At 49.2% G+C, this 16,053-nt stretch overlaps 1 protein-coding gene and 1 pseudogene across 1 annotated transcript in view; one reads left to right on the top strand and one right to left on the bottom strand.

Moving 5' to 3' along the window:
* Positions 1 to 335: 335 nt before the first annotated feature.
* LOC110306282 (coiled-coil-helix-coiled-coil-helix domain-containing protein 2 pseudogene) lies at positions 336 to 10,157 on the bottom strand (annotated as a pseudogene).
* Ramp3 (receptor activity modifying protein 3) overlaps positions 10,124 to 16,053 on the top strand; it is a 19,637-nt gene continuing 13,707 nt past the window's right edge. Inside the window, exon 1 of the mRNA XM_021178454.3 lies at positions 10,124 to 10,223. Coding sequence (XP_021034113.1) covers positions 10,169 to 10,223 — 55 coding nt within the window. The 5' untranslated portion in view covers positions 10,124 to 10,168. The remainder of the gene's footprint in view (positions 10,224 to 16,053) is intronic.

Here is a 16,053-nt window from a genome sequence, read left to right as displayed (position 1 = left end):
GTGTGAGTGTGAAGGGGAGAGAACCTTCTAAAGCTGCTTCTCTTTTACTATGTGATTCCTAGGACTCTAACTCAGGTCACCAGGCCTGGTGTCTTTACTCTCAGAACCATCTCCCTGCCCCTCTCCCTGTTTTAGACAGGGTGTTTCTTTGTAGCCTGCGCTGGTCTCACATGCATGATCCCTCTGCTTCTGCTTCCCAAGTGCTGGCATGCAGGCTGGAGCATGAGTCTGGTTATTTATTTATTTATTTATTTATTATTTTTGTTTTTGTTTTTTGGTTTTTTTTAAACTCACAATCATAATACAGTTAGTTCAAGGAGGCCAAACACCGCAAGCCTCAGTAAGCATCCACAGTTAGATCTCTTTCATGGCCATTCCAAAGCACTGGAGCTGTTAGAAATAAGGGTCCACACTTGTACTATCAATTACACAGAACCAATTTTGCATCTCTTCAGCTTGAATTTCTTGGTTAGATTAAACCATTTGCAACTCTGCCCTGTCGCAAGCAGCTCGGTGAAGCCCTCCCAGAGCCTGACATCACTCTGGTTCTGAGCACACTCCAGAAACTGCTTGATCTCTAGAGAGCAAGGTCCAAAAGACTGCTGGTCCTGCCGCTGGGCTCCCTGAGGCTCCTGGTAAGTGATGGTGGGCTTTGCAGGTTCAGCATTACAGCCTCCCCTGAAGCCCCCAGTGATGGCGTGACCCAGGGTGTGCAGAGCCCACAGCCACACCGGCTGCAGTGGAAGCCATCTGGGCCATCAGGCCTGGCTGCTGGGGCACAGTGGCAGGTGAGCCAACTGGAGATGGTGCAGCTGCAGCTGCTGCTGGAGGCTGAGCTGCAGGTGCCCTTCTGGGAGCGTCCCTCATCTGAGGGACCTGGCTGGACTGGCTGGAGTAGTCACCCAGGAGGTGTGGCTTCTGCTTCCACATCTTGGAGTCTTAGATGCTTGCAGTCTCAGCGTTCAGTGAAGACAAACTGCCCTACTTTTTCAACTATAAATTAAACAAACAAACAAACAAACAAACAAACAAAACTAAGACTGGTCCAGGAAGTACTATCTGAATTGAAGTGAATTTTAAATGTCAAAGACAAAGCAAAATTTAAAGACATTGTGAAAGAGTGATGTAGAGTATCTCATTAAGGATTTTGCATACTGATTACACATTGGAGGAATACTCACCAAAAAGAGAAGGAAAGGTAGTCTTTCAGGTGTAATGAATTAGGTGATGTTTGGTTAAAACTTGAAATTTCAGATTCAGGGTTGCAACTCAACGGTAGAGAGCTTGCTTGGTACTTCCTGGACCTTGCATTTGCTGCAGAACAAATTTAAAATTTTACCTGTTATTTTGCTTTCTCCCATTGGTTGCAGGATTTATGTACACGTGTGCTAACCCAGAAGCCCACATCATAGTCTTCCCTGAGGGATGCTGAGGGAATCACCCGGGGCACCAACCTTTTTCAGGAGATGGAAAATCTGGGCCTGAAGGAACAGCTCCGAGCTTGCATTGTGCTGTTCATTCAGGCCTGCTGCATGACACTATTCCTGGGGAGATACGAACAATTGCCTACTGATTCCAGAAAGACGGAAGGAAGGGTATTACCAAAGTCCATCTTGATGAAGCAGTGAGTTCTATCATACTTACATGAGCAGAAATGACCCAAAGATAACTGCATCAGTACCAGCATAGGGGACAATTTACAAAAAGCTGGAAACCCGGAACACCCGCACAACCTGCAGGCAGCTCAAAAGCTTGGAGCGTGTCCTTTCCAGGTAGCCCAGTTGGTTTGGGCCTCTGCTCAGCAGCTCAGTTTATTGAGAGTGTGTTTCAGATCTTTACTGCTTATGTCTGCTTGGGGAGGGAGGGGTCAGCTTCAAGGGCTTCCCGGAGCTACTGAGTTGTTTAACATCTGAGCTTAGTGAGCTGCCTTGCAGGGTAGAATGTGTGTCATCTCCCCTTACAAAAATGGTTTTCAGTCTTAATGCTGCGACCCTTTGGTACAGTTCCTCATGGTATGCTGAACCCCGACCATAAAGTTAGTTTTGTTAATACTTCACAACTATAATTTTGCTACTGTTGGTACTTTCAGGTTGCTGACATCAGATAGGGGAAGGATCTGTTGAGGACCACAGGTAGGCTCCAGATGCCAGCTCTGACTCTGCACAGGCACCTGGCAGGAGCAGGGTCAGTAAGCTAAAGGTCATATTGTGTAGAGAAGGGAAAGAGGTCATGGGAGATGAAAGAAAGTGATTGCTAATTTTGTCCTAAGGCCAGTGAGGCTGTCTGCACACTTACATATTGTTAGCATTTCTTCTAGACTCTGCCCACAGTTTTGATGATCTCTAGTTCTGCTGAATTTATCATTCTTTTGAATCCTTTAACAGGCAGTTTCCCCTTGGAGGCATCATGGTGCCCCCTTGCCTTCTCCCTCTCCTTGTATCCCTGTATTGGTGTCTGTGTGTCAGCTAGGTCAGTTGCCCTTAAGTCTTTTAACTCTGCCTCCCGAGTAATGGGATTAAAGACACGCACACCACCACTTCTGGACCATCTTTACCAGTTTAGTAGTGTGTTTTATATAGTAAAAGTAAAAGGTATTGGAGATGTGTCTCAGCTGTTGGTAGGCTATGCAGTGCGAACTTTGGTTCCAGGTTGGAGGCCCAGTATAACACACACAGCGTTCCTCATCGTTCAGTGAGACTTGGCAACGTCTGAGAGCCACGTGAACACCTATCAGTTTTGAGGGCTGTGTGGGTGAGTACACTGGTCTTCTGTAGCATAAAGACATGCCAGCCAGAAACCCTGTAGCTAAAGACCTCCATAAATAAAAACAATATGAAAATAAAAAATAAAACTAACACAGTGGAGAGCCCCAAGAATCCAGTTGATTAGGCTGAAGAATTTCTGAGCTTGAAGGCAGATCTTTTGAAATAACACACAGGCACACACACATGCCCAGGACACAGGAAAAAAGGATAAAGAGCCTTTGAGCTTGGATACCTTCCTCCTCCTCCTCCTTCTCCTTTTTCTTCCTGGAACTCACTCTGTAGACCAGGCTGGCCTCAAACCCAGAAACCCACCTGCCTCTGCCTCCCAAGTGCTGGGATTAAAGGCGTGTGCCACCACTGCCCGGCCCAGGTTTGTTTTTCAGGACCCTCTTGGTGGCTCACAACTTTCTGGAACTCATAGTTGCAAGGGGATCTGACATCCTCTTCTGGTGGGCACAGGTACTGCATGCACGTGGTACACTGTCATACATGTAGACAATTCAACCAGATACATAAGTTAGAAATGAAGAAACCTACAACTAACATAAAGAGTGGTCTAGAAGGAGGAGGGACATGGCATAGAAAACCTATTCAGTGACCTAACTGCTGAAAACTATTTTTGGGGAATGACAAGATACCAAGAAGCTTTAGGGGACCTGCAACAGATTCAATAAGAAAGATCCTCTTTGAGGCCTGTCATTGCTGAAAGCATGATGAGAAGAGACTCATCAAGTAGCAAGCTGAAGACTCATATGTGACAGAATCCTCACAAAGAGCAGACTGCTCAGCAGAAACCTTACAGGAAGGGAGTGGGGTGATGCATTCCTTCCATGCATCCATCCATCCATCCGTGTATCCATCCATGTATCCATCTATGCATCCATCCATCCATCCATCCATCCATCCATCCATCCATCCATCCATCCGTGTATCCATCTATGCATCCATCCATCCATCCATCCATCCATCCATCCATCCATCCATCCATCCATCCGTGTATCCATCCATCCATGCATCCATCCATCCATCCATCCATCCATCTATCAATTGAAGGGTCTCATGAGGTATCCTTGGATGGTCTGGAACTCTTGATATAGACCAGGCTGGCCTTGAACTCAAACTCACAGAGATCTACCCGCTTTTGCCTCCTGAGTGGGATTAAAGGTGTACACCATATGATATATTCATTCCAGATAATACAAATTACTAAAATTAAGACACAAAGTCAGAAAACTGGTAAACAGGATGGAATAAGGAATAAAAGGCTCCTAGCAAAGAAAATCCTGAGGCTAGGGGGTGTCCATACTGAGTCTGCCCAAACTTTAAAAGAAGAACTGACATAAAATCTTTTATTGTTTTTTAAAGATTTATTTATTTATTTTATGTATGTGAGTACACTGTAGCTGAACAGATGGTTGTGAGCCTTCATGTGGTTGTTGGGAATTGAATTTTTAGGACCTCTGCTCGCTCTAGTCGGCCCTGCTCGCTCCGGCCCAACACTGTAGCTGTCTTCAGATGTGCCAGAAGAGGGCATCAGATCTCATGGTGGTTGTGAGCCACCATGTGGTTGCTGGGATTTGAACTCAGGACCTTTGGAAGAGCAGTCAGTGCTCTTACCCACTGAACCATCTCACCAGCCCGGCATAAAATCTTTTAAAGGCTTTCCAAAGATCTAAACCACAGGAGGAAGCCCTTCCAAACACTTTTATATGACATCAGCATTGCTTTGATTCCCAAAACCAGACATACAGAGAAAAAGAGAAAACTACAGACCAACCTCCCTTATAAGCATGATATCAATAAATCACTAGATACACAATGTGATTCACAATAATACAAAGAAGCTTCTAAAGCTCTTTGTCTCTGTCTCCCCCTCTCTCTGTGTGTGTGTCTCTCTCTCTGTCTCTCTCTCTCTCTCTCCCCCTCTCTCTGTGTCGCTCTCTCTCTCTCTCCCTCTCTCTCTGTGTCTCTCTCTCTGTCTGTCTCTGTCTCTGTGTCTGTCTGTCTGTCTGTCTGTCTGTCTCTCTCTTTGTGTGTGTGTGTAAAATGCTTCAAGACTTTGCTCTAGGAAAAGGCTTTTTCATTATGACCCCAAACACAAGAAACAAAAGTAATTTGACAGAGGAGGAGATAATATTAAATTAGCAAAAGGGACTAATTCAGAGAATCGGAGAAAATATCTCCTATTATCTTTCAAGGGATTAATTTCAGGAATTACGGAACTCAACAGCAAAATTCAAATAGCATGATTTAAAAATAGACAAGTGACCTGAATAAAAGACATTGTTTTCCAAAAAAAAGATAGACAATTAGCCAAAAAGTGTAAAAACATCCCAAATTATAAACAAACAAACAAACAAATACCAGCCCCCCCCCTGCTGTTTTAATATCTGATGTTTGCTAGTATGTTAGAAAGGACAGACTCCATGCTTTCTGTGGGAATGTGAATTAGTTCAGCCGTGGAAAGCTGCCTGGATCTTCCTCAAAAAGCTAGAAATGAGCTATCGCATGATCCAACGATTCCGCTCGTGGGCCTGTCCAGCAGAACTGCAAGCAGTCAGACGAAGGGAGCTTGCACTTGTATGCTCACCCATCACTTTTTACAGCAGTCAGGATAAGGAATCAGTCACCAACGCAGAAATAAAGGAAATTTGGTTTATCTATCCAACAGACTAGTATTCAGCTACAGGAGGGTGAGGTCCTGCAGCTCCAGCAGCAGGGATGGAACGGTGTGTGTGTGTGTGTGTGTGTGTGTGTGTGTGTGTGTGTGTGTGACACTAAGCAGAATAATGTTGCTCTCAGAGAACTAGAGACTAGACTAGTGTTTCCTAGAGTGGCTGGCTAATGTGTGTGTGTGTGCACATGGATGGCAGAGATCTAGTTTGCTTGTCTGTGGCTGTGGTAAACACCATGACTAACAGCAACACGGGCGGGAGCGGGGAGGGGGAGGAGGAGGAGAGGGAGGGTTTATTTCATTTTACAAGATTACAGTCCACCATCAAGAGAAGTCAAGGCAGAAGCTCAGGCAGGAGCATGAGGCAGAAACCACGGAGGAACACTGCTCAGTAGCTTGCTCAGTGCCTTGATTCTTATGTCACCGAGGCACACCTGCCCAGGGGTGGCATCAGTCACAGTGTGCTGGGCTCTTCCACACCAGTCAGCAAGAAAATGCTCCACGGACAAGTCCACAGGCCATTCTGATGGAGGCAGCTCAATCCCTCAGCCAAGAGTCCCTCTTCCCTGGCGTGTCCAGGTTCTGACATTTACGAAACTATGAGGGACAGGAAGGATAAGCTTTCTAATGCTCTACTACAATTTTAAGGGATGCTTATTTTATAGGCATGAGTATTTTGTCTGCATGTACATGCCTGGTGCTTGCAGAGGTCAAAAGAGGGTGTCGGATCCCCTGGAACTGGATCTGGTGGGTGCTGGGAACAAACCCACCTCCTCTGCAAGAGCAGCCAGCACTCTTAACCACTGAGCCATCTCTCCAGTCTCTTCAAAACGTTTTATAGCATAGAATTACTGTGATTGACAGTGATTTAAAATGAATACTTTAATGTAGTCAGTAGAGTGGGTTGAAAAGGTTCTCAACAGAAAGAAAGGATGTCTGTCTGAGACAATAGGCCGGTTCCCTGACTGGGTATGCATCGTATTGAAGAGCCTCATTGGACCTTATAAATATATATTATTACTATGCATTAATTAAAATACATTTTAAAAAGAAGACAAAATTGGATAGTGAGTTGTAGGCTGGGTCAGAAACATTCCTTTATGTAATTCTCCCTTCTGCAGATATGTTAAGTTTACCTCAGACTGAGTTACTTAAATGTTGTTCCAGAAGGGGGCGCCAAATCATCAGGAATGCCTCTGAGGCAGTCTCGTTGGATGGGAGAAGAAACTTTGTAATCTCTGATGCATCTTGAGTGTGTGTGTGTGTGGTGTGATAGGTGTGGTTAGTATATCTGTGTGTGGTTTGTGTATGTGTCTCATATGTGTGTGGTTGTGTGTATTATGTGTAAATGTGTATGTGTGTTGTATATGTGTGTACATACATACATACGTGCGTGCTGTATGTGCAACGTGCATGTGTGTGTGTGCACACGCGCACGCACACATTGCATGCACATGTGCCTCTGTGTGCAGCTATATGGCAGAAGTGTCCAGTTCAGGGAGAGGGCCAGGCAAGATACTGTGCATTTCTGTCAGGTGGAAATGGGGTGCTATCTGATCACAATGTCCTCTTAGAAACCGAGCGTGGAGGGGAACTCCTTAAACATTTAAGAGGAAGATTAATTGACTGGCCACAGTGCCTTGAATTGGGAAGTTGGTCTAAGGGCTTGTGAACGATGTCGGGGTAAGAGAACCCTAGAGCACAAGATGCAGGCTCTAGACGGCTCAGCCTGACGAGCCTGAGAATATAGATGCGTGCACACATGTGTGGGAAGAGTGGCCATTCCTGTTGTAGATGGAAAAACAGCAAAGATCAACAGCTGGACTCCTTGGCAACCTCACTGGCGGGCTGAGAGGTGTACGAGGGATGCAGTGGCTATTGTGGGGCCTCCTGACCCACGGTGGCTCCAGGAGTTCCAAGGCTCATCAATTAATATGCTCTTGTCCTCAGAGTGATGGGCCCAGCACATGGCCAGCATTCCTGACTTTTACAGAGCATCCAGCTCACGGACATTCTGACTTTAGGCACCAGCTGAGTGGTCTCACTCCAGCCCCATGCTTCACTTCCTCAGGTGCTGTTCTGCCAGGACAACCCATCTTCATCTCTAGGGTGTTCATCACCTCACCTGCTGAAAACCCTAGGGCAGGGGAATTTGTCCTGCCCTAGTGTGTGGGGCAGGTTGGGTTGGCATTGCTCAAGCCCTATCCTCAACCATGTTCCTGTCGGGTCTGGACCATCAGGTAAGCTCTCTACCCTAGGGATGCCATACACAGCTTGGGTTTTCCCCCAAGCCAGCCCTACTGAGTGCTGAGCAAGGAAATCAGTGCTCCACGTTATTCATCACTTACTGCCACTGAGTCTGAGAGTCACAGCCATCAGAGACAGATGCCTGCTTCAGGCCAGGAGTCAGGATCTTGTGGAAGAGCAATGGGAGTCTGTGACAGCCATGAGTCCCTTGTCATGTCCCCAGAGGCTTCTCCACAGTGGCTGCTATCTTCCAAGAGGGAATTCTGTCTCTCAGCCCCGTATCCCTATGGTTACAGGATCTCTGTGGTGGGCAGACTGCCAAAGGCAGCTTGGCTCTGACCAGCCCTGGCTCACACTGTCCTGGGTAGCTTGCTTGACACCGCTAGGGTCCCAGGGGTCAGTCAGTCATTATGTAGAATAGAGAGCAGGATCTGGACAGGTCTGGAGAGAGGAGCTGTGACTCTGAGTGGAGGAGACAGTTCTGTACAGATGGCCACACGTGCAGCCTAGCCAGGGCACGGGGCTGGGAGGGAGGGGAATGGGAAGAGCGGGCGGTCCCTACGTCAGGAAGGCTGAATGGTGGCTGTGGCACTGACCTCCCTTTGGTACCGTCCTTCCTCACAACTTGTGTTAGGTGAACCTGCAGTAGTAGAACCTGTCACTGGGAGGCCATGGGCTGAGAAGGAAGGCGAAGGCTCTGCTTTGAAGGTGTGACATAGACTGCGGTTCAGCAGGATTAGAGGCCCTTGGGGCATACCAGGGGCATGGGCAGCCCTGTGTAGCTGAGGTGTTGGGACTCACCTCTGTGGACTGAGTGAGGTTTCTCCACAGCAGAGCCAGTGAGCACATCCTGCACTCAGCTGCCCGAGTGGTGCCCACCCGAGGCGTGTGTTCGTCATTGCTGACGACAGCCAAGGTGGTACAGAGTCTGCCTTCCCGTTTCTGACTTCAGGTTGTGGGACAATCAACCCTCTATAAGAGCGACCTGCTGGCTTAACCTTTTTGTCCTGATTAGCGCCCCCTCCCCTTAGCACAGGGGCAGGGATTATGGCCTAGATGTTGGCCCCTCTTGAAGGAGGATGACTGACCAAGTTAAATCAGTTTTACTTTTAATTAGACTCCTTTGTTGTTGCTGCAGCAAGCCCAGGCTTCCTAGGTTCTCTTTGCTAACTGGTTTTTAAAAATGCTATTTTTTTTAATCTTTAAGATTTCTTTGGTTTATATGTATGGGTGTGCACAATTGCGTGCGGCACCCTCAGAGGCCAGAACGAACTGGGTCTCATGGAGCTGGCGTTACAGATGATCACGTGCTACCTCCACTACCTGTGGGAACCAAATCCAGGTCCCCTGTAAGTGCCCTTAACCACTGTGACATCTCCTCAGCCCCACAGTAGTTACAGGTTTTTGTTTGTTTATTTGCTTGTTTGTTTTTGTTTCTCGCTTCGACCAGAATTTTCTCAGTGAAAATTCACAGAAAGTTGTAGTGAGCCTTTCCAGGTCAGGAAAGGTGAGCTGGGCTCAGTGATGGGGCGTGGGAGACGGAAGTGCTTGTTTAGGTGGGGAAAGCCATCTTCCCAGGTCTGGGCCTTAGCTCTCAGACCAGCATGTGCTTTCCTGAGGGACAATAAGCTTTGGAGGACAAAGGGGTCTGCTTTTCTCTTTCTGAGGAATGGTCCCAACATTGGGAACAGGAAGGTGTCCTGGGCTTGAGGGACAGATGTATTCTATGGTGGGAGAAATTGAGGCCTTTTCTTTTCTTTCTACCTGCTGATTCCAGAAGCCAGGTCCTTGGAGGCCCCGGTCACTGACCTGCCTGCCCTCAGATAGCTTCAGACTTAGCCATTTGTGTTTGCATGTGTGCACACCCAAGCTCCCCTCCCCAGTGCCTCAGTCTGGAAGAATGCCTCCCTGCCCCCATCTGCTCAGCAACCCACTTCATGCCCTTCCCTGTCCCTTGGAGACAGGAAGGACTCTCAAACTTGTCTCTGCTTAAATTTATGTGCCTGGCTTAGAGGGGTCCCACAGGGACCTGCAAGGATGAACCCTGGCTTTCTCTGAGTTCAGCCTCTTGTCTGTCTTCTGCCTGGCTCCCCTCTATCAACCTGTACTACATACCTCCCTTCATTTCTCCAGCTTGCTTCCCAGTTTGACACTGAGGTTAATCCGGCTCATCCCCGGTCCAAACCTGCAGTCTTCCGGTTAGAACCCCTTCCCCATTCCCGCCACGCTGGACTGGCTCTCGCACCCGACTGCACTTTCCCTTCCTCTGTTCCAGTCCATATCCCAACGTGACCCCCACCTCCTGCCCCCACCACCTGCCCCTCCAGAGAGAAGCTGAGGATTCTAGGCAACGGCCGGAGTCAGGGGCGGGGTGGGGGCGTGGCCTGGGTTGGGGCTCTCCGAGGTCCCGCCCTGGTTCCGCCCCAAGCCTCTTACCTCCGAATGTCGCTGTTGCTGCAAGCCGGCTGCATCTTAGTTGGCCATGAAGACCCCAGCACAGCGGCTGCACCTTCTCCCACTGTTGTTGCTGCTTTGTGGTAAGGAGACATTTGGGTCGGGGTACTCCATCTCCTCGGGTCCTTGGGACCCACGCGGACTCTCTCCTTCCCGCGTCCAGCCTAGGCTGCGCTCTTTTTTTCCCCCCCAGAGTTTGGAAAGGACACAGGCACGCTGACTCCAGTACATCCTGCAGGTTTTGTGGAGGGTCTTCATAACTCCTCCAACCTTAGAAGTGCCGAAGGAAAAGGCTTTGAGCTGCAAGGGATGCACAGTTCCCTGTGGGGTAGTGATATTCTGGGGTCCAGGGAAAGGTCTTTGGTGAGATAGTGAGCTTCTTTCCCATCCTGCCCTGGGCACATGGCACACAGGTGCAGGTAGCTAGAATCCTTTTCCAGTGAGAAAATCGGACTCAGGGAGAAACATTGCTTTCACAAGATAGAAATGGGATAAATATTAAGCTTGTTTTGAAAGGGGTGTGGAGGGCATAAAGTTAGTAGGGAGACATATTAAAGGAGCCTGAGGGAGTTTAATGGGGTGGGGAGAGTAGGAGTGGATATGCTCAAAATACTTTGTATATATATGTAAAATTTCAAAGAATAAAAATATTAGAAAAGAAATACTACAAAAGAAAAAAAAAGTGCAGTATCTTACTGAAGAAGTTACCCAAGGATAAATAAGAGGATACATGTATGTATACGTGTATGTGTATATGCTTGTGTACACACATGTATGCATGTACCTGTGCCTCTGGGTGTGCCTGTGTGTGCATGCGTGTGCATGCGTGCCTGTGGAAGGGTTTGATGGGAGAGGGCTTGCTGGGCAAGGCCCGTGCCTGGCCAGAACTGTGAGGGAAGCTGTTGGCAGGAGGGGGCTCTGTCCTCCAGGTGGAGGGGCTCTGTCCTCCAGGGCCATGGCCCCGAGCTTTCCTTACTCTCCTGGTTCAGCCTCCTTGGCTGTAAGATGAAGTTGGACCTGTTTGTAGTGTCTTCCTCAGTGTTGATGACTTGGGATGCGGTCTGGGAGTTGGGACAGAGGTGGGCCAGACTCAACAATTAGTTCTCTCTCTTTGAAGAGGTCTCTGCTTACAGAGTGAAGCCATGTTTCGTGTTCTACAGTGGGCACTCAGGGTGGGGTAGAGTTTTATGTTGAAGGCTGGGACTGTGACCACCTCCAGAAGGCAGTGAGCTGTTTTGGGATTTCAGCAAGCCTCCAGTGCAAGGCTCCCCTGGTGAGGAGTGTGGTTTCTAGAGGAAGGAGGTCCAGAGTTTATCTGGAAGGAACCATGTCTCTCCTGACTGTTTCTAGTATGGAACCGGGAAGCAACACAGACAGAAACCTCATGAAATTGTAGCAATCCTGGTCCCCAATGGCTACCTCCCCATCCTACCATGGAAGTCCCCACAGTCCCCAACAGCCACCTCCCCATTCTACTGTGGAAGTCCCCACTGTCCTCCTCACCCAGGGGACCAGGCTTCTTAGTGGCTGGTCAGGTTCAGCCTTCTCACAGACCTGGCTGCCGTGAGTCTGGCCAGCCCAGGAGTCAGAGATGAAACATATACTGTCACACGCAGTCTGGCCAAGGTGGGGTCTGAGCTCTGCAAGGGAGGAGCTGAGCGTCCTAGCTCCTAGGAACGCTGACTGCCACCTGTGCTTTGTTGACACTGTGATGCCTGGAACTCTAGATTCTGAGCCTAGTCACTGTAGAGAACAGCATCAGGAGAGCCTTCGTTTCCAAACAATAAAGGTCTCGGCCTCTGGGGCTTCCTTGAAATTCTAACGTACTCTACAGGGACACTTTGATGCTACTCAGGGTCTTGGGATCAGGAGTCCAGCAGGTAGCCACCTGTTGGCTCTTAACTTCAGTTTCCCTGTTGTCGGCCTGAGTGCAGCTGTGGAGTGCTGCTGTACTGACTGGTTTGAGTCAGTTGAGTTTGGCCCAGTCACTCTGTGGTGGAGTCAAAATGCTCATGGAAAAGCAGAGGTCACTCCTGGTACATGTGTTCCTATCACCATGAGTAAGAGCACCCGGGATCTGTGTGTGCACGCATGTGTGCACGTGTGTGCCCGCATGTGTGTCCGGGAATGTGAACACGGTGCCCCAATTTTTATCATGAGTTATATAGTAATGTGCTCTGCCACTGTGTCACCTGTCACACTCACCTTGAGCCAAGCAGGTGGCAAGCAGTGCTGGAGACCTAAGGTCCTGAAGAAGGTGGTTTGTTAAACAGAATCTTTAGTACTGGAGCTGCCTTGTAGGTCATTTGGCCCATTTCCCGTATGGGGATTCAGGTGAAGGGAGAGAACTGCCCTGAGTATAAGCTCAGGGCACAGAACAGCCTAGAGACCGCAGCCCCCAGGGCCAGCGTCCATGGCCTTTGCGCCCTAGAAACCGCAGCCCCCAGTGCCAACCATCCACACCTTTGCGCCCTAGTCTGTTCATGCTTATTTCCACAGAGGATGAAAGCGCCTGGGTTCATTTCCAGATGACTGAAGACAAAGGGCCGTTCTCTAGGAAATGCATCTGTCTGGCTGTTTATCATCTCTCGGCATCTGGAAGTCACTGAGACAAAAGATGCCCAGGGCTGAGTGTTCTTTGTTTCAGAACGGAGCCATCCAGAATGGATTTCTACATTGATTTAGTTCCTGAGAACTTTACAGGTCAGCCAGTAGCTTGAGTGGTGGTGACCCACTTTCATGGAGCCCCAGGGGTCAAAAAGTCAGCAGGTCTGCTTGAGGGTGGCACTCGGTCCTCAATGGCACCTCACACCTGCATGGGACAGACTCTTGCTGGGTCATGCCCTGAGGGGCTCAGGGGTAAACAAGGCTTCTGGGAACAGGCAAAGATTCTAGCGGTCACTGGAATCTGGGGATCCTTGGAGATCCTGGGATTGTCAGAGATCTGGGGCACATGGAGATTTTGGGGTGCATGTAGATTCTGGAGCATCTGAACATTATGGGGGCACGGAGGGGTCCAGGGCACATAGGGGTTTTGGTGGTGTGGGGTTTCTGGGGCACATGGAAGTTCTGGAGTATGTGGGGCTTCTGGGGCACATCAAAATGCTGGAAAAATGTGAAAACTGGGGCACATGGGGGTTAAGGCGGAGCTGGGCGGCAGGAGTATGGTGAGAGACTCCCCACCCCTTCTTAGGTAGCTGGGTTCATATGGCTGAGGGTGGTAAAGTTATGGAGGAAGGACTGACCAAGATCTGGGATTCTGACCGACCTGGTGTGTGTGATGGAGGTGTGTGTGTGTGTGTGTGTATGTGTGTGTGTGTGTGAGATGGAGGTGTGTATGTGTGTGTGTGTGATGGAGGTGTGTGTGAGATGGAGGTGTGTATGTGTGTGTGTGAGATGGAGGTGTGTATGTGTGTGTGTGAGATGGAGGTGTGTGTGTGATGGAGGTGTGTGTGTGTGATGGAGGTGTGTATGTGTGTGTGTGAGATGGAGGTGTGTATGTGTGTGTGTGTGATGGAGGTGTGTGTGAGATGGAGGTGTGTATGTGTGTGTGTGTGATGGAGGTGTGTATGTGTGTGTGTGATGGAGGTGTGTGTGTGATGGAGGTGTGTGTGAGATGGAGGTGTGTATGTGTGTGTGTGTGATGGAGGTGTGTGTGTGAGATGGAGGTGTGTATGTGTGTGTGTGTGATGGAGGTGTGTGTGAGATGGAGGTGTGTATGTGTGTGTGTGATGGAGGTGTGTGTGTGATGGAGGTGTGTGTGAGATGGAGGTGTGTATGTGTGTGTGTGTGTGAGATGGAGGTGTGTATGTGTGTGTGTGTGATGGAGGTGTGCGTGTGTGTGATGGAGGTGTGTATGTGTGTGTGTGTGATGGAGGTGTGTGTGAGATGGAGGTGTGTGTGTGTGAGATGGAGGTGTGTGTGTGTGTGAGATGGAGGTGTGTGTGTGTGATGGAGGTGTGTGTGTGTGTGATGGAGGTGTGTGTGTGTGTGATGGGGGTGTGTATGTGTGTGTGTGTGATGGAGGTGTGTGTGAGATGGAGGTGTGTATGTGTGTGTGTGAGATGGAGGTGTGTATGTGTGTGTGTGTGATGGAGGTGTGTGTGTGATGGAGGTGTGTGTGTGAGATGGAGGTGTGTATGTGTGTGTGTGTGATGGAGGTGTGTGTGAGATGGAGGTGTGTATGTGTGTGTGTGTGATGGAGGTGTGTGTGAGATGGAGGTGTGTATGTGTGTGTGTGTGATGGAGGTGTGTGTGAGATAGAGGTGTGTATGTGTGTGTGTGTGTGTGTGATGGAGGTGTGTATGTGTGTGTGTGTGATGGAGGTGTGTGTGAGATGGAGGTGTGTATGTGTGTGTGTGTGATGGAGGTGTGTGTGAGATGGAGGTGTGTATGTGTGTGTGTGTGATGGAGGTGTGTGTGAGATGGAGGTGTGTATGTGTGTGTGTGTGATGGAGGTGTGTGTGTGTGTGTGATGGAGGTGTGTGTGTGTGTGATGGAGGTGTGTATGAGATGGAGGTGTGTATGTGTGTGTATGTGATGGAGGTGTGTGTGAGATGGAGGTGTGTATGTGTGTGTGTGTGATGGAGGTGTGTATGTGTGTGTGTGATGGAGGTGTGTGTGAGATGGAGGTGTGTATGTGTGTGTGTGTGATGGAGGTGTGTGTGAGATGGAGGTGTGTGTGTGTGTGTGAGATGGAGGTGTGTGTGTGTGTGTGTGATGGAGGTGTGGAGGAAATCTGTCATCTTTCATCTGCCTCCTAGGATTCTGATTCTCTTTGACTTCCAGGGTGAAGAGAAGAAAAGGAAGATGGAGAGGGAAGATGATCAAGGGGCATAATGGAAAAGGAAGTGGGGGAGGGGGAGAGGGGAGGGAGCCTTGGTGGTCTGGCAGCTGGTCGGCTGGGCAGGCTGACGGGGCTGTTTAGGCCCAGGTCCAGGAGGACAAGAGTGGGAATGTGGGTCACTAGAGCGTGTGACTGGTGGGGCTTGTCTGGCTGGCATCTATCTGTTCAGTTGTTGGGTGGAGGTCGGGTACCTCTGCTACAGTACTGAGAGGATCCCAGCAGGGACCGACAAAGCCTGATCTGGGAATGAAGAGATGGTAAGCATTGAGTGACCTTCAGAGCCCAGGGTAGGGAGATGCAACATGGAACAAGGAGGCCTGTGGGAGAAAGGAACATAGTGTGTCTTCACCATCATCTGCCTGCATACAGTCCCTAAGGGACGATCCTGGCATGAACCAGGGCCACCTTTCCACCTCTGCCCTATCAGGCGTGGCAAGTGCTGCTGAGCAGGGGACAGCTGGCACCTCAGATGCCCCTAGCTCAGACACTCACTCTGTGTTTGGTCATGGGTGAGCAGCTTTACTTCTGGGGTTTGGCCTTCCTATCATCTAACTCAAGGGGGCAAGAAGAATAATGCTTTCTTGAGATTGACTGAGAGAGGAAGGTGAGGAATAGGCCCTTGGTCCAGAAACATTGAGGCTCAGTGGTCAAGTGTGTAGAGGCCCAAGTGACTGGACAGGGGGTTGCTCTCTGCTCTTTTATGCCTTACACCTACATCATGGCCCGAGTATGATCCGAGTATGTTGGCGGAGAATGAGCTTGGCATGAGGCTTGCACACCTGAACGCACATGCACTCTCTCTTGCTCATTCTTAGCTTGCTGTGTACATTACAGTAGACACATTGGGGATTTTAACAAACAGGGACCCTCCAGTCCTCACCTCACCCATTCAGCAGGCCTGGGATGTGGCCTGGATGGCTTTAGTGTGACACCCTGTCAGCTGTTCCGTTCTATATCATGTGCTTATCCTCAGAGATAGAATTATCTGGAAGGATTGGGTTTAGAGCTCTTAGCTTTTGTGTTTCTGAGTGGGCCCATTATGGGGGCCCCCACTTAAATCAGGGAGG

This window comes from Mus caroli, unplaced genomic scaffold (genome assembly GCF_978045245.1).
Source record: "Mus caroli unplaced genomic scaffold, Mus_caroli_1 scaffold_13, whole genome shotgun sequence".
NCBI classification, from domain to species: domain Eukaryota; kingdom Metazoa; phylum Chordata; class Mammalia; order Rodentia; family Muridae; genus Mus; species Mus caroli.
The sequence above is the reverse complement of the archived record's forward strand: the minus strand, read 5'-3'. Positions and strand labels throughout refer to the sequence as shown.